This window comes from Boleophthalmus pectinirostris, unplaced genomic scaffold (genome assembly GCF_026225935.1).
Source record: "Boleophthalmus pectinirostris isolate CB_2022bp ecotype Guang Dong unplaced genomic scaffold, ASM2622593v1 HiC_scaffold_13, whole genome shotgun sequence".
In the NCBI taxonomy this organism is placed as follows: Eukaryota; Metazoa; Chordata; class Actinopteri; order Gobiiformes; family Gobiidae; genus Boleophthalmus; species Boleophthalmus pectinirostris.
The window spans coordinates 16301127-16319345 of NW_026571036.1; the positions used below are offsets into that span (position 1 = coordinate 16301127).

At 41.5% G+C, this 18219-nt stretch overlaps 1 protein-coding gene across 1 annotated transcript in view; it reads left to right on the top strand.

Moving 5' to 3' along the window:
* Nucleotides 1-18219, top strand: part of afdna (afadin, adherens junction formation factor a) — a 46465-nt gene that overhangs the window by 26770 nt on the left and 1476 nt on the right. Inside the window, 14 exon segments of the mRNA XM_055149125.1 lie at nucleotides 1726-1791; nucleotides 1872-1945; nucleotides 4016-4134; nucleotides 5573-5773; nucleotides 5937-6028; nucleotides 6226-6420; nucleotides 6525-6663; nucleotides 6870-7272; nucleotides 8358-8611; nucleotides 9163-9374; nucleotides 9749-9928; nucleotides 12485-12619; nucleotides 14437-14980; nucleotides 18095-18170. Of these exon segments, the coding sequence (XP_055005100.1) occupies nucleotides 1726-1791; nucleotides 1872-1945; nucleotides 4016-4134; nucleotides 5573-5773; nucleotides 5937-6028; nucleotides 6226-6420; nucleotides 6525-6663; nucleotides 6870-7272; nucleotides 8358-8611; nucleotides 9163-9374; nucleotides 9749-9928; nucleotides 12485-12619; nucleotides 14437-14980; nucleotides 18095-18170 (2690 nt within the window).

The window sequence follows — 18219 nt, forward strand, 5'->3', positions numbered from 1 at the left end:
GAGACTGCTCTTATTATTGTATCCACATGCAATACTGACAGAAGAAAGGCATTGTGGGTAACTGTTGCAAGGCTCAGTTTATGGGAGGGTAAGAAGTTGGCTGCAAAGTTGTGCTGTGTATGATATTGTGAATTTTAAGCTTTAGTACAAGGCTAATGAGTGCGTCTTAGAAGTAGTTTCAATATTAATGTGAGAGTAATTGTTTTCCTTAACTTTTTCCACCGTTTGGACATTGCTGAACTTTGATTAGCGACATTCATACAGTTAAACTAAACGATTTGTAGCTCGACATAATGAAAACCTGCCAGATACTCAACTTGCTACACAATACTATTGAAAAACGATTGAAAGAATGTGAAGCATTTATTTATGTGAGGTTCCTCAGTCTCATTGTTGCCCAATACTTTGAACTGATTTTCACTTCTCATCATTCAGAGGTGTTTCCTGCTGCAGGAAGATGCAGAGTCTAATTTATGTGGTAAACAAGATTCTTCTGTTACACGCAACAAAACACTATTGAGAATTAAAATGTACAACAATATAAAACTCAATGCATGATACCTTTTGAATATCTTAACTTGAGTAACTATAATTTTACCATTTATAAGGAATTTGTTGGTTTTAGCATTGATAAGTTACGATTGCTGCAGAGACATACTTATTTCTCCACTCTATTTGCACACAGTAGACGATAGACCAATTCCAAAATGCAACAGCAAACGCAGAAGTTATTAACCCCTCTGTGACCCCAGCGTGACCCCCTTGCTACTTTACAAACTCATGCCAAGAGCCACGTTGCCAGATCTGACAAACGGCAGCATTTAAAGTGGTGTTTAATCCTGTTCATGGGTTTATGACTGATTTTATAGACTGACTTTGATTTATGTGTAGGTGTGTGCATCTTTGCATCTGAATATGATGAATGGGACTGACTTGATGAAGTTTATTTTATGCATAAAAAATAAAAATAAATGTGTAGTAAATGCATGCATATTATTTTCCAGAGTTTACTTTACGCCATTAGTCAGTGTTGGTTTATAAACAGTAACTGTAGTGGAATAAACTAAGTTGTCCCGATTCATCTAAACACAATTTCTTCTCAGTCTAGTGTGTGTGCTAAACGTTGTGGAGTGTTTTAACAAAGAAACGTTTCTAGATTATCTTCTGGTTTATGCTGAACAAAGTCAATGTAAACACCTGAGATGAGAGAAAGGGTCTGATCCGTGTGATAAGGAGCCAGCACTTTGTTTAAGGCACTGTCTGTAAACCTTCCAAACCACTACACAGGAACTGCATAGGAGCTGCGGTTGTCTGAATCTGTCATCTTTGTTTTGCTGGTTTAAGTGAAAGGAAGTTGCTTAATGTAAATATGGAAGATAGAGATAGGTTTGATTGTTTTAACAGATCGTTTTTGGAAGATAAATTTTAAACAATACATCAAATCTTTACATATGTTCTTGTGTCCCTACAATTTAATTTATTGTCTACTAACATAATGGGCTGATATAGTAGTATAAATTTGCCTACATTTTGGTGTACTTTCTAAACACAAACGCACAAGCAGGTGATCAGAAATGGTTAATTGAATACATTTGCTGCACCTTTTCAAAATATTTTCGAAACAACTCAGTAATGTTTTTGTATTCAAATGCGTTTTGCCATTTTGATCCACCAATTTAAACTCAAAAATTCTAAATAAATTTATATGTTCCTTGTGTATTACAGGGTGCTGGTCAGGAGAAACTGGGGATCTACATCAAGTCCGTGGTCAAAGGAGGAGCGGCCGATATGGTGAGCCAAACTGACATAAATATTTGAAATAACAATAATAGCATCTCTGTGACTCATGTGTCCTGTTTTACTTTGTTTAGGACGGCCGGTTGGCAGCAGGTGACCAACTGCTGAGCGTTGACGGACGCAGTCTCGTTGGTCTCTCCCAAGAAAGGTAAACCGGTCAAATCTCCTCAAAATCTGGTCACCTAAAGCCCTAGTTAGGTGATGTTTACGGTTGGAAATCCCCGGCTAAAAGTGTAAATTATAATTAGCCACTGAAGTCATACACTCGTTAATCCCTCTAGTGGAAACAAACATGGCATTTTTCTTCTGACTGTGCCCACCGCGCAGTATTGACGCAGTTCTGGTTGTGATGATGTGTGTGGGTTTGCGACTTAAAACACTTTAGAGGGATCAAGTTGGTGTGACATTTAAGGAACCTCAGAGTTTCGACATCTTGAGGGCGGTTTAACAGAGCAGCTGCAGCCCGTTTGGCCCAAAAGAAATATTTCCAAAGAATCTTTAAAGGCAACACAAGAAGTCAGGGTGTGTGTGTGTTTAGGGAACAGCAGGGCAGAGGCTCAGAGGCTGCAACCGACGGAGATCAGAAGTTTTACTTGAGTGTTCTGGCTTCTGTTTAAGACATGTGTTTAAGTTTTAGATTTCATATTGTGTAATTTTGTTGTTTTACTAGATTAATGTAGTTACTAAATGAGTATTTTCAGAGTATGTATTGATTAATACATACAGTTTTGAACAGTCTTTAGTAAATAGTAAGTCTGGTATATATATTAGAAGCTAGGGAGGATGATTATCAAACCATGAAATTGGGGGGTAGATATTTTAAAATTTATCTAACTTGTTCCTAGCTCTCGCAAACCCTTTGGCACATTGCTAGTATGCATGCTTACTCTGGCCACTAGCAGAGTTTTTTCAGAAAGTGGAAAAAAACAGGTGAAGCAGGCTGGACCAGCCTTGACAGCAAATCAACTCTCATCCTAAAGTGTCACATGGTTATGGCTTAAGAGTGTAAAATAGATCAAATATGTATAGCTGTCTGATTTTTCATGAGGTCTTCTTTTGCAATGCATTTCTGAGGGAGAAATTATTTGTCTTATTTATGAGTTTAAAAAAGTTGGTCAATATGGCTTTATATAAAAATAGAAAGGTTTAAGATTAAGGTTAAGGAAATTTGTCCTCTGATTTTGACCCATCCTTCAATGCCATTCTGACATCTTTGCTGGAACAGTGAGCACCACAACACAGAGATCAGCCATCATCCTCTGTGATCTTGTTGCTCATCTTGGTGGAGCTGGAGGATTTTTCCTGTTGTGCATGTTTTGAGTTGGTGGGGGAAACTGGAGTTTTATGCAAATTTGTTGAAAAATCAACTCCTGAATCATATGATCCTTACGTGAGAAGTAACAACCTCTCTAATTAAAATTCATTTTCTCTCTCAAAAGTTTAAAATAAAGTGATTTTGTTTCCATGTGTAATGCAATCCGCTCTTTCTAACACTTCCATCAAACACACGAGAGTGTGATCTCTGCTTGTACTATTTCTGGTCCAGCACAGAAGCACATGTGGTTTAGAGAACATGTGTAGTGTGTGTGACGCAGCAGGTCTGAGCCTAAATTAGACCAAAGAGCTTCTGGCAATGACAAATATAATCCTACCTTCTCTGGTTCAAATTAGAGCCTTTCTCTTTAGTTTTCTGACGGTTAGCATGCGACTACACGGAAATCTCATTAGTGTTTGGCTATTACTCAAACCACAGGCAATTAGTGCTGGAAGTCATTTTTGATGTAGAAAGAACAACAAAATAAAGACTATAGTGACTATAGACTGTACCATTTTAATGAACTATTGTACATGTTCCGTAAGTCAAATAGAAATCTTCCTGATCTAGCCCTGTACAGTTCATGAAATTTCAAGTGAGATCAAGATTCTGTCATTTATAATCATTAGTGGTCAGTTTGGGTCATTTTAATCAAAAGGTCTACAGCCAATCCTATGTCAACAAAAGCATGTGGTTTAGAGTTCAGACTTTGGATGAAGAAATTTCCCAAATTCTTTTGGTAAATGGTACTGATTTAAAAGTCTTTATTGTTTAAGATCAGGAAATTAACATTGAAAGCTATTTTTTGTTTTGTTTGTAATTGGATAAAACACAATTGAATTATACATCTGGACTGATTAATATTTTGCCTGACCTAACTTTGCCTGTGTTGTTATGGTGCAGGGCGGCAGAGCTGATGACCAGGACCGGTTCAGTGGTGACCCTGGAAGTGGCCAAACAAGGAGCCATTTACCACGGACTGGCCACTCTGCTCAACCAGCCCAGCCCAATGATGCAGAGAGGTGAGGCCACAACACAAAACCATATAGGATTTCATTACAGCAATAGCCGTTGAGACTTTAAGAGAGTGTACAGGTTTAGACATGTACAGAAGGGTAGTGATAGTGAATATACTCTATAAAAGTGAAAATAGGAGTCATGATTGAAGAGAATAGGTTATATTATTACACAAAATTGAGCTTTGAGCCATGTTATAATGTTGTGTCCTCATCAAAAACATACCTAGAGTTGTGTTTTGTTTCAGTCACACATGTTTTAAGTAATACTCTGTCTACATCTCTAAAGCTCAAAATGCTCTGTTCCACCTTGTGTTGTCATGAAGCGGTAGTTAACAGCTACCTTTTACCTTTAGTTCAGTAGAGACTGGCAATTCCAGAGCTGATATTTTTTTATTACCACATGCCATCACAAGGTGGAACAGAGTATTTTCTGTTTGAGAGAAGAACTCAGCCTAAATATGCGGGGTTTGTGTGTTAAACATGTGTGAACGAAAGAATACACATCTCCAGGTATGTTTGGAATGAGGAAACAACATAGACCAGAACATAGTGAAATATAAAATAGTTCCATTAAAGAGAAATAATGAGAAATGTGGTTAAGTGGAGCCAACTGACTTACGATGACTGAACAGACATTTGTTAATTTACGGAAAAAGATCAACAATTCTTAGGATAAGCTTATTGTTTTTGCACCAAGTGTTTTTTGCCAGCACCAAAATGTGAGGAAAAAAACTCCAAGTAAGGAATAAGTAATGAATTGATTCAGCACTTGAGAAGAATATATTCCCGACTCTGATTAGACAAATGAATAGATGAATGGGGTACTGTGAGTTCCCTAATAGCCTGCAGCCTGTAAGAGGAGAAGTGGACAGAAGCTGCTGCAGACCGGTGCATAATGAGTGTTGTGTGCGCTGGTCCAGCTGTGTCTTTACTGGCTACAGTGAGCAGCCGTCTGGGTCTGAGTTGGGCTTTGTGTCCTGGTATGTGACCCGGCATCCATTAAGGAAGTCCAGTCCACAGTGACGCTGAAGGCCCGCGCCAGTAAAACCACAGATACTGAAGTTTAACTGTGGGCAGTAAAGGACGGCTGCTCGGTCAGGAAACTCCGAGTGAGCTGGAAAAAGCCAACAGATGTTTAAATGTTATTTTCTCAATGGCATGGCCAGCCTTAAGAGGGTTAGGATAGGTCAGAGGAAAAAGAACTGGATCTTTTAGAAATAAAGAGAGTGAAGATTTTGAGTTGTAAACCTTTCTTATGATTATTCTTGACTAAATCATTTAAAGTTTAGAAACTATACAGGTGTTGAGAAATGCCCTAAAAGTCATACTTGCTGATACGAATTAAGCAAACTGTCTATTTCAGAATGTAAAGACCAACTCCAACAACATTATACAAGTATTACTATTGCCAAATGTTTAACAACTGAAATGTTCTTTCCAGCATCAGACCGAGGGCGTGAGAAAAATGGTAAAATGCGACCAAAGAGTGAAGGGTTTGAGTTGTACAATAACTCGGTGCAGAACGGGTCTCCAGAGAGCCCCCAGGGAGCCTGGGACTCGTACCCAGAACCAAAGAAGATGAGCGGGGAGGAACGTCTGCTCAAAAACCGGGCCGACCACCGCTCCAGCCCCAACGTGGCCAGTACGTACACCCACTCTGAGTTCTTTTTCTGTTTATGATTTCTGTCTTCTATTTTCATCTTCTAAAAACATGACATTTGTTTTCAGTATTTGTTTTTTTCATTTAGTTTGTAAAAATGTAACCAAACAATTCTCATAAATCAAACTTTCTCTTTATTTTCCAGACCAGGGCCAGAGTCCTGCAGGCAAAGCTGTTTACCCAGGAGGACCTGGCACTAAGATCACGTCTGTGTCCACTGGAAACCTGTGTGCAGACGTGAGTAATTATATCTCAACCCAATATCATCTTAATGAGGAATGTCCCAAAGCATCTATAGCAGCAAAGTGACAATACCACATTGTATTTCGAACCCGCTGGAGAATTCATCTTTCATCAAACTCTGACAATGTGTTTGGTGTCTGGCACTTTTATATTTGAAGTTTCACACAGTGACGCTGTGGTCTTGTGTTCAGGATGAGCCTTCACCACCCCGTCCTGAGGCGTACCCCATCCCCACACAGACCTATCCCAGAGAATACTTCACCATCCCAGCCTCCAAAAGCCAGGACCGGGTGGTACCTCCAGGACAAGGGCCTCCACAGCACTGGCAAGGCATGGACGACAGGGAAAGACTGCCTATGGGAGACAATATACACAACAGTATGCAGGTAAAGAAGTGACCGTTTTTATTGAGATAAGAACTGCAAAACTAACTCAAATATTTACTAAGTAGACCATTATGTCTTAATTTCCTCCTCTTAATGTTTCCCAGCGGGTGAACCACTCACAGGAGGACCTGTACCCCCCACCAGGAGGCATGAGACCAGACATGCAGCCACACTATCACCAGGACTACCCTCACATGGACTACCAGCACAGGGAAATGGATTACCAGAGACCGCCCCCTGGAGGTAAGACTCTGTTATTGCACAATCCCTCTAATTAACGTCAATCCAATTTTCACTCTGGCCACTTTACTGTAATTGACTTCTGTTTTAGATTATGGAACATAATATGATTACAATGTTGAAAAGGTTACTGGACCTAAGTCATCTAATTCATGTTTTTATTGCAAAATAATGTTTTGTTATACTTATTTGTGTATACATCTCAACAGGAGGCCCTGAAATGTGGGCGCCCCAACCCCAAATCCCCTCTTCATTAGAATCGTCCACTTCCAGTCAGGAGCACCTCAACTTTTCCGCTGCGTCTAGTTCCTCAAATAAAAGTGGCAATCAGAAAACGGGCCCAGGCCGATGGAAAACTCCCAACACGCCTCACGCCGTACCACCGCACCCCGCTCAGCCCCCGTCCCGCTCAGACCTGCCCCCTCCACCTCCCCCTCCTCCCACAGCCTACCCCGACCCCTTTGACCCCTACGAGCCCCAGAACGAGCTCCCTCTGCCCCCTCCACCCAGCGGCGTTGGGTCTGTGACAGCCCAACAGGCAGCAGACAGAAAGAAGCGAGAGGAGCAGCAGAGGTGGTACGAGAAGGAGAAGGCCAGACTAGAGGAGGAGAGGTGAGGTTGTTGTGTGCTGTTCATGTGTTCACTTAGTAGGTTTGTCAAAAGTATCGAAAATCAGACACTAAATTCATTCTAAAACTGTGAAAACTGCATGTAAACACACAAAAATTTTATCAAAAATTACTTTCCATTTGTTATCCCACATTTGCATTCACAAACAAGAGAAGGAGGCAGGACAGGACAAGTGTCTTGCCCAAGAGCACAACTATAGGATGCAGCACTGGAGTTTGGATCAAACAGCCAACCTTTTCATTTATTGGTCCAACTTCTCAAAAAGTGACTTACGCAAAAGGAAACTTATTTTTTATCATGAAAGAAAGAGACGCTGCCTGGATGGAGTTATGAAGTCAAATAAAAGAAAGATATGAGAAATGTAAAGGACATGTAGGTCACTGGGGCCAATAATGAATGACAGATATGGATGGAAATGAGAAATGAAGTTCAAATGTGACTCAGGCAGCTGGTAGTGGGTCGTACTGAAGAAGTCTATGGTCTCACGGGTCATGCATGCAGAAAGGCCAAACCTCAGGAAATGCTCATCACATCTACAGAGCCCTCTTTGAAATACTCTCATATGAGCTCTACAGAAGAGCACTTGTTCTGCCAAAGCATTTCATTGTGTGTATCTGCATTATACTTCTACATACTGACCAATACACTAGCACCAAGCCTAAATATAACTCAGAATGAAGTCATATTGGTTATTATGGTAGTATTTAAATGGGCACTATGTAACTTTTCTGGTGGAGGGCTTGTCTCCGTAGAAATTGAATCACTTTGCCTAAATTTTTTCATAGTATAGCATTACCTTCCATTTAGTAAGAGTGTTTTTATTACTCAAAATTCTAACAGAGCATTCTTAGTGTGACCGGGCCCTGCTCTCCACAGTTGTATCTCTTGCTTGTTTCCTTGGAGATAAGGAGATAAGATAAGTTGAATGACATTTTTGATAAACTTCAGCCAAAGCAATAACGATGGAGACAACAAGTTTATTGCTTTGACCAGAAAAGATGCATATTGCACCTTTAGTGTCTAGTTTATCATGGTTCACTCATGTTTAACTCCTGATGTTCATTCAGGGAGAGAAAGAGACGGGAGCAGGAGAGGAAGCTGGTTCAGATCCGGGCCAATCCGGTGATGCCCGTCCAGCCGCACAACAATGGCGGCTCTATGCCCCTCCCTCACCACCAGCCCCCCATAGCCTCTGTGGCCCCGCCCCAGCCCTATCTGCCTCCACAACCCCAGCCGCCTCCCCCAGCCCGGCCAGAGAAACTTTCCAGTCTGCCGCGGTCAGCTGTCCCTCCACCTGCCTCTGGCCCCAATCCTGGTAACGGTAAGAAGTCTTTTATCTTTAAGGCTTTAGTGGTTTGGAACTCTTTGATTGAATAAATTATACTCAGACTGTTTTTACTGGGGGTTTGGGGCTTGTCTCCACTCGTCGTTTTGTTTATTTCGTTTTAATTCAGTTAATTTTAATTGTATTAACTCCGCCTCCGCAGCCAGGTTTTTGTAAACTGAAACATCTGGCTTTAAACAGGGTAGTCTTTTGTGGTGTCACCAAGTACCTGAAATTGCAGAGGCCATTGGAGCCGAGACACACCCATGTTTATAAATTTTTGACCACGAAGCTGCAAACTTCCATAGTTTGCACTAAAACACTAAAAAATGACTAAGAACTGTAGACAGTGCTAGACAAATACCTATACACAATTTAGTAGCAAAAAAGTTGATTTAGTGCTAATAAAAAAAAGATTTTCTCGTAGTTTCAGTTCTCATTAACATCATATATATATATATATGTGTATATATGATATATATTAGCGAACAAAATGAATCCTGGTTTAATAGCCAGCAGTTGCTTATTGTAGTCCTGTTTGTCTTCAGGCATGGACACAGTGATCCGAGAGCTCCTCCCGCAACAGCAGCCTCGCACCATCGAGCGGAGGGACCTGCAGTATATCACCATCAGTAAAGAGGAGCTGTCCAGTGACAGTCTGTCTCCTGACCCCTGGAAGAGGGATGCCCGTGAGAAGGCCGAAAAACAACAGCAACTGCACATTGTCGACCTGCTGGACAAGGAGATCCAGGAGCTACAGGTAGGACAAAAGGATACTGGAAGAAAATACTGTAAAATACAGAGACTGTAAACATTATAGTATACACAATATAGCTGATGCTATATAGTAAAATCTTAGTGGATGGTGATGTTTACTGCTTCTCAGTTTCTCAATAAGCACTCAAAATTATTAAGTAAAAGTTTGAAGGGGCTATATGCACGTCTTTTAATTTGTAGAAGTAAAGGTACTTTCTTTTTTAATAATATTCCTCTCACATTCGTACAGTTTCTAAATAGGTGAAAGAAATCAGCCATAACTGTATTAATTTCACCAAACTATAAATAAAATGCCATTATAAAATATACAGTTATTGGGTGGATAGTGTTATTTATAGAGGAGCTGTGCTGTTTCAGGCCAAACCCGAGCGGACGGCGGAGGAGAGCGACCGCCTGAGGAAGCTGATGCTGGAATGGCAGTTCCAGAAGCGTCTGCAGGAATCCAAACAGAGCGACGAAGATGAGGAAGAGGAGGACGATGAAGACGTGGACACAATGCTGATTATGCAGAGACTAGAGGCTGAGAAGAGAGCCAGGGTAAGGACACGTGGCACAGGGAACACAGAGGTAAAATATGCGCTCAAATGAGGTTGTCTGTTAAATCAAACTTGTTCAGACTTAGCATTAACACTGGGTCAAAGCAAGACTTGTATTCAGTAAGTTCAGACTGATTGAAATAAGTTTGGTAAAGATAAAACCAATAAAACAGAAGCCTAGTCTCTTAATCTGGCCTGGTCTGAACAAGGACATAGTTGAACTCAACATGTGTTGGATCTGTTTCACACACACTGATCCTTAGGCAAAGACAGAGCCCTCTTTTAAATGGAGAGAGCTCCCACTATGAATGTCCTGCAATGTGCATCTGCAACATGCTTCTGTCATTGCTTTGCCATGCGAGCTGCTTAAATCTGATTGGCTGTGGGTGGATGGGAGGGCAGGATGTGCTAATGCTGCATTCACATCATACAGAGATCTGAGGATGACTCTACAGATCGAGTTTTCTGTGAAAGAGAAATTCAAAAGAAGAAATCTTGAGTTGGTCAAAATGAAACTCATCTGTTGTGGTGCAAATGCAGCATTACTGTTGTGTTGCTCTTTAAGTTCCTGGTCACGTTTCAACATGATGAGCATCCTGAAGATTAGAAAGGTGTTTGGTTACTTTTCTTATTATCTATAGTTCCCTGTAATTACATTTAATCTCCCAGGTGCCATTGGATAATAATGTAAATATATTTTGAAATGTTAAATGAAAAGTTATCAAGACATTCAATTGTTCATTTAAGTGGCCTCTTTCAGGTATTTTCATGTGACTGCTATACGAGAAAGGGTGTAATTTGGACAAACTTTCCATACTCTAAAAGATAGATACTAACAACTAATACTCACATATCCTGCTTCACAAAACCAAAGTTTAGGAGCCTTTCTGCATGTGGATACTTTAAAGTTATCTTACAAGTAGGATGATAATAATGGGCAAATTTGCATACTCAGATAAAGAATAAGTTTAGTATCTCCATTAACAGATAAATAAACCTTCAGTTACGTTTTATTTTGTCTAATAACTACTAATACAAGAGCTTTTAATACGAACATAAAAAGAACACACACACACACTTAATTGCCATTTTACTCCTCCTAAGTGTAAACTCCTCAGCCTTCAAGTGGATGACTCTGGTTTTGTGGAGCAGTATAGAGAGACACGAGCCCGAAAAATCCCTATTGACAAAAACTTAAACCCATTTGAGTAATGTTTCCTCTCCTTTTTCCTCTCTCCCTCCATCTTTCTGGTAAATAATAGCTCCACTCTGTTTCCTGGTTTGCCCTATGGCCTCCCCTCTCACTCTTGTTCTCTTGTCGTTCTTCAGCAGCAGACTGCTGTCCCAGCTATCTCTGTTCTAGACTTGGTATGTTCTTCCTGTTGATGATGGGTTTCCTCCCTGTCCCGCTCAGTCTTCTGAGCTGCCACCGATCTATCACTCTCCCATTTAACTATTGTCTGTTTCATTGGGGGCGTGGCTTTGGCCAGAGGAGCGCTGTGCTGTGATTGGATGTGGTGGGGCTGACGCTGTCCTTCTCTCTGTCCACTCAAAACACCTGTGCAATAAAGATGATATGTTCTGTTTAAACTGCTTTGAGTGGCTCACAGGGAGGACGCCTGCATGGCTAACGCATCATAGGGCGGCCATGTTCAGATCCATGCATGACATACCATCAGCCGTGTGTGTCTGTGCTGAGCTCTGTGAAAGAAGTCTTCTATTTAGGTCCAGTTCATCCCAGGCACAAAAGCCTTCCACCTACAGACATGAGTCAGCTGTCCTCATGTTGAATCCAAACAACATTCAAATACACTACAATGAATTACAATGACTGTGTGGCTGCTGCTGTGGCAAACACTTGGCTAATAGATAGTTCTTAACCCTTGTGGAGTAATGTTATGAAAAGAAAAGAGCTGTAACAATACAAGTACACAGGGTCTACTATTGGCTTAGTTTTATCTATCCACACCTCCATAGTGCAGCCAAATTCCTCATAATACAAACAAAAGTGCAGTCTAGTAAATACTCCCTCTGTTTGGCCTTTGAAAGAAAAACAGAGTTATGCACGCCGTGGTCAAGGACTGGACAGACTGCGGCTCCATCTTTATTGGTGGAATTCTTTAGTTTGCTCTGCGGTGGACTGACCAAAGAGAAAGAGTTTGTTTGATATCACCAAATTCCTGTTTTTCTTATAGTTTGGGACTGTTCTGTTATGTTCTGCCTGCTGCCGCCTTTGAGTGCATTTTTATTTTTTGTGGGGCTGTGGACAAAGACCTACCCTTGCGTGCCTGAAACCTGTATTTTTTTTATTTTTTTCAGTTTTTATCATTTGTTGCATGTTGCTGTCGCATGCTTGAGTTGCGCAGTGCTCCTGTATTTTTGAAACAAACCCAGCGTATTTCACATTGCAAACATGTAGTGGACGTTGAGCAGTTTTGACAGTCACTCGATGTGGATTGAAAACTCATAACTTTGACATTACTCATTGTTAAACCGTGACGGCACTGGTCAATATCTGACATCACTGCCTTGTGCTATGTGGCTTTTGTGCGGACAGTTGCAGGACGAGGAGCGGAGACGTAAGCAGCAGCTGGAGGAGATCCGTAAACGAGAGGCAGAGGAGCGGGCCAAACAGGAGGAAGAGCGGCGGTGGAGAGAGGAGGAGAGGAACAAAAGGGAGGCGGACGAAAAGGTCAGTGAACATAGTGTCTCGAGACAAGTGTAACTACAATTTTTTACTGTTAAAAACTTTTATGTACATTAATCTTTGTTAGAATAATAAATGTTACAGAGTTAGCTTTTAGTCATGCAAGTAGCAGAAAGAAAGTAATTAAAGGGGCACTGTGTCACTTTTTTGGTGGGGGGATTGCAACAAGATTGTCTCCATGGTGATGCTTTTGTTTTAACAGGTATGTTCCACAGTATAGAATTAAATTTACCTCAGTAAAGAAAAGCAGAATGACACTACGAAGTCAAATTACACTTCAGATCTGTAAGAATGCATATTTTTCAAGATATTTTCTAGCAATAAAATACAAACGCTTGTACATTTAATACTATACTGTGAAACATTCCAGCCAAAGCAGTAACATTTTACAAGTTAGTCAGTTGATCTGACCTCTGATCAGAAAAGTTACACAGTGCACCTTTAATATAGTATAATAATTTTAAGTGGTAAAATAGTGATGATTTCAGTGCAGATGTTTTTAAATATCCACTGGTCTGGTCATTTGACATCCATCCATCTTTAACATGTTCAGTCTCGGTTATTTCTGTTGTGGTGCATTTGTCCTGTGAACCAATCAGACCAATGGCTATTTAAAACTCTGACAATCTGTATTATTGTAAATTTATATATATTGTGTGATAGAATATTCAACTGTACTGTGATTACGTGATGTATTTGTGTGAAATTGTCCAGTTGCATGTCCCATCTGTGCACCAGTGTCCTGTGTCGTGCCCCTCCCGTCTGTGAGCATGGGACCCCACTGTGTCGATGTCGTTATAGTCAGTGTATGTCAGTTATTTTCAGTTTTCTTTGGTGAGGTTTGTTCGGTTCATATTTTAGTGTTTCGTTTGTGTTCTGTTATCACGTCATTCAACATTACTTTGAAATAAATCTAAATATGTTAGAGAATGCTGCCCTCCTCTTCCACTCCTCCCCAAAACCAAAAATGACATTCATACATTTCACCCCATTCATGTCAACCCTACGAACACCTCTAACGCCTTCAGATCCTTCAGATTCAGCAACCTCACTACAGCGGGCTCTCCACATGACGATGACCTTTCACCTCGGCGACACACAAAAATGTGCCAGTCAGATGAGACTTCAGACGTCTGGTGTCTCAAGCAACTGGCCCAGAATCAAACCCAGTATCCAAACACACTGGGCTCAGAGCTCAGGGTGGGCTGTGATTAAAAACACCACAAAACCATAGAACATACACAAACATGACATACAACGAGTGGGAGACAGGGGGGTCCAGGAGAAGTTTGGCTCAGGGATGGGGACAGGAGGTTTGGGTCACACGGTAGTGATAATGAACCATTTAGGTGAACGGAATGTAGTGTCTTGGTGTCCAGTTTTGCACTGATAGATGGTGGTTGATGATGATGATGGTTGTTTTTTAGGCCTAGAGTAGAAGGAAGATGGAACTTCATATAACTGTCCTATTGAGTATTGTATAGTTTCAAGTATGATTCGGACGGTTACATTTTGAGGACTTGTATTCTTCAGTGCTGTGTTGTGGACAGATTTACACAGGTGCACATAAAACCCAGGATACAAGGATCAGAGATTATGTTGAAGGTGATATTTAGAAGAGGGTAACAGTCTATAGTCTAAAGTGTGTGCAGAGTGGGACTTGTCTGTTTTGTAGAGCTGCATGTACAGTATGTAGTATTTCTGGTAGTATTAGTGGTGGTATGTAGTTCCCATAGCTCTAGGGAGCAGTAGAGAGCAGTGTCCCAGTGGAGCGGGCCTGACATATGCTTGTACATCCCCAGAGGAGGCAGGAGGAGGAGTACTACGCTCGGTTGGAGGCGGAGCGTCGGCGGCAGCACGATGAGGCCCAGAGAAAGCTGCTGACGCCGGACGAGCCGGCCGGTCTGTATCGGCCCCCGCTGCCCCAGGACTACCAACCCCCCGCCCTCCCGCACAACCCGTCTACTAACACGCCCCCACCCCCCCCACAGAGAAACACCTCCTACCTCAAAACGCAGGTGGCCTCCCCTGACACGCTCTACACCGCCAAATACGTGTCCAACGCAGACGACGAGGACGAAGACGAAGTCCCTAATGCAGGAAGCGGCGGCGGCCAATCAGGTCAGGCCAAGCTGTCGGCGACCAGGAAGTCGTACGGCGACCTCCCGGCCTCCGTCACGCCCAATCACAACAAGCCTCAGCCGCCGCCCACTGCGCGCAAGCCACGCCCCCTTTCTGATGGCATCTTCCTGTCTGGCTCGTTCCAGCCGCCAGTCAACAACTCCAACAGTACAGGCCCCCCCATTCCTGCCAAACCCAGCTTCATCCAATCAGGAGGCCTCAAAGGTAGACACGTGGAGCAGAGTCAGCCACAGAGCCCCCTGCTGCTCCGGCCTCCCTCACTCTAGTCACTCTTCATTTTTTAGACACTTGTGTTTCCAGTAGTGGCCTCCTTCTATTTCCCTTCTTTATATTTGTTTGTTCATATTTTTCATTGTCAAATCAAAATTATTTTTGTTTGCTCTACAGGCAAATCAAGATGTATCTGTTTGTTTCCATGTCAATCCTCCATGTCCCTTAGTCATTTGATCTCTTTTCGTTTTCCTTAAATCACCTACTATACCGAACCACTTTAGAACAACCAATCACCTGTCCCAATCAGAAACACCTGAAAATCGTTACCGATAATCGCCCTCTTCCAGAGATTGAGAGCCACCTGAGCCAATCGTAGTACTGTTGGTGTTGTCGCTCGCCGCCTCCTGTGTGTCTGGTTGGTTGCTGCTTTGGGTTGTGGGTGCGGCCAGCTGGTGCAGTACCCGCCCCCTGCCTTCATGCCCCTCCCCCGCGGCTCTGCTTAGTGGTGTTGGCTTTAAAGGGAAAGAGACACACCATTTGCCCCCATGCCCATCACTCACGGACAACAGGATCATTCACCTATTATATTATATTCACCTGACATTACATTATATTATTTTACATTACATTGAGACCACAACATCGTCAGCACTTTGAGTAACACCTCTCTGTCTGTGGCTCTGCAAATGAATTAAAAAATGATCTGTGCAAAACTATTATTATGGAAAAAAAAAAAAAAAAAAACTAAACATTAGCATAACATTACACCTAAGCAAAGATGGAAAATAAAGGGAATGAATTAGTTATAAAATTTATGAAAGTTATTAACAAGTAGCATTAATAGTATTACAAAAACAATGCTTTTTAAATATAAAAACTGCTAATAAAAATGTACCTTTACTTCTATGTGCCCCAAGTGCTGGTACACTGAAAATAGTACTGTAAGTATAAACTGAAAGAGATGGAACCACATAATTAGTTCTTTCTATGTGAAGACAGTTCTACTACAGATAGTACCTTTACTGAGCCGCAGACAAACAGAGCATGTAGAGTATTTGCACACTACATAAAATTCCTTATTTCCTGAAGTGCTGCCCAAACACCCCCCACCATCACACCACTCCTGACGGGACAGTCCTGCATCGTCCCTCAGAGCAAGACCACACTAACCCCACCCACCCTGTCCCACAACCCGACGCATGTCACAAATCCAACATACCCTGACCTGCACTGTGGCTGCAGCACTCACTGTAACGGCTTTAACCCAACCAGGCTGCTCCCGTAATTCTCTGGGCCCAATTTTCGCTCTTTGTCTATGTTAATTTTTGCCTGTTTTCGTGTTCCTGTCTGTTGCCTGTCCATGTCTGTGTCTGCTCTAGCTATGTCGCTGTCTAACGCTGCTTATCTGACTAAACTACAGCTCCCAGAAGGCTTTGCGGCAGGGTCAGGTTCCTGAGCGGTGCCTGACTCTGTGGCTTTTCTGATGTAAAGGTTTTTGAATGTGCTTCATGTCAACAACGGGCAGCTCCTCAAGTTACTCCAGACCCCAAAAAATGCATTATTGTACTTTTATTCACATGTTCACAATGTGTTCTCTGGGCCATATTCAACTGGTATAAGTTATATAATATGACATTTAAAATGTTGTATTTTATGAACAAGTGACTTGATAAAAAGGCAGACCATTTCAAAATTGAGGTATTTAAAAAATTATTTAAAACGTAAATTTTTTTTTTCCTCAATTGACTGCTACTTCACGCTCATCTAACCTGGAACTTTTATAAACAGTAACAACAGACCAACAAATTAGTAATGCCACTGTAATTGTGTAGCAAATGCAAACAGACTGACATTGTAGATCCACAAAGTATAATTATAACGTTTTACAGAGTCAAGAAGCACTCTTTTGTCCCATTAAATATCAAATAGCAGTATATTGGTGAATGATTCTCTAGGGATTAGAATACAGTATAAACCCCATTACCTTCAACACAGCAGTGATCCTTTGATAGAAAAGAATGTGGCTTAAGTTTGACTTTGTGTGTTTTTTGGCTCCTCACAGGAATGTTACTGGCTTTGCCTTGAGCCCAGCGGCTGTGGTTGCTTTGTTCTGTCCCGCTTGTGTTTATGTGGTTTGGGGATGGACTCCTCGCTCACGGTGCAGGATAGAGGAGCTGCCCGCTGTAGCATCCAGTCACTGTGTCCCCCACCGAACTGTGCCAAGCCAAGCTCTCCACTGCCTTTGAAACATGAGAGTTTAGGCCACAATGATGGAGTAGCGATCAAACACATGTGAAATCCTAACTATGCAAAAGGACTTTTATTTTAACCATATTTTTGATAAGTATCTACTGTAAACTTGGAGAATGATTCCTGAACTGAGGTCAGTGCTCAGGACAAGCTAAAGTTCTAAGTTTTACAACATTTTGAATATTGTGAAATAATAAATGCAAAACCTATTTAGTTGCACTATCAATTTAAAACAACATACCATAGAACAGATATATATTTGCTTCTATAAAATGTTTTGGTTTTAAGAGTTTGGAATGACACAGTGACAAAGAAAAGAAAAAAAGACTAACTCAACTTCCGGGGTCAGAGGTCGAGCTCACCCTCTCCGTTTGATGGTGAGGTTGACCCAGGACCCTTTGACTTCCACAGACCATTTCTCTGCTTTGAATGCCCCTTTTCTAGCACTCGAAAACACTAACGCTTTTCTTCTTTCTCTCCTGCTCAGGCTGGTCTGTGGGGAAAACATTAAACTTACAAGCAGCTGGGTCTTAAGTCCAAATGACAAATTAAAGTTAATGTTAAAGACGCACTATGTCGCTTTTCTGATAATGCGTCTGCCACCTGCTTGTCACCATGAAGATGCATTTCTTTGCCTGGATTGTTCCACAGTAATCTAATCTTAATCTAAGGCCATAAAATGTAAAGGCTGAGGTACATTTGAGGTTAAGCAATAACATCTTCGTGGAGACGAGCAGAAGTTCCATAGTGCTCCTTTTAAATTGGGATTAATAATTGGCGTTTGGACCCAGCAGCTTTGATTAGTTGTGTTTTATAATTTGAGCGGTACTGACTTGTGTTTGCTGCTTTGTAAAGGATCTAACTCATACACTGGAAACTCAGCAGGACTTGTAGGATCAGGAGATGTCTTTAAGGACAAATGGACAAAGAGGTACTGTACTTTTTAATTCTAATACTAACACTGACATGAAAGAAGAAGA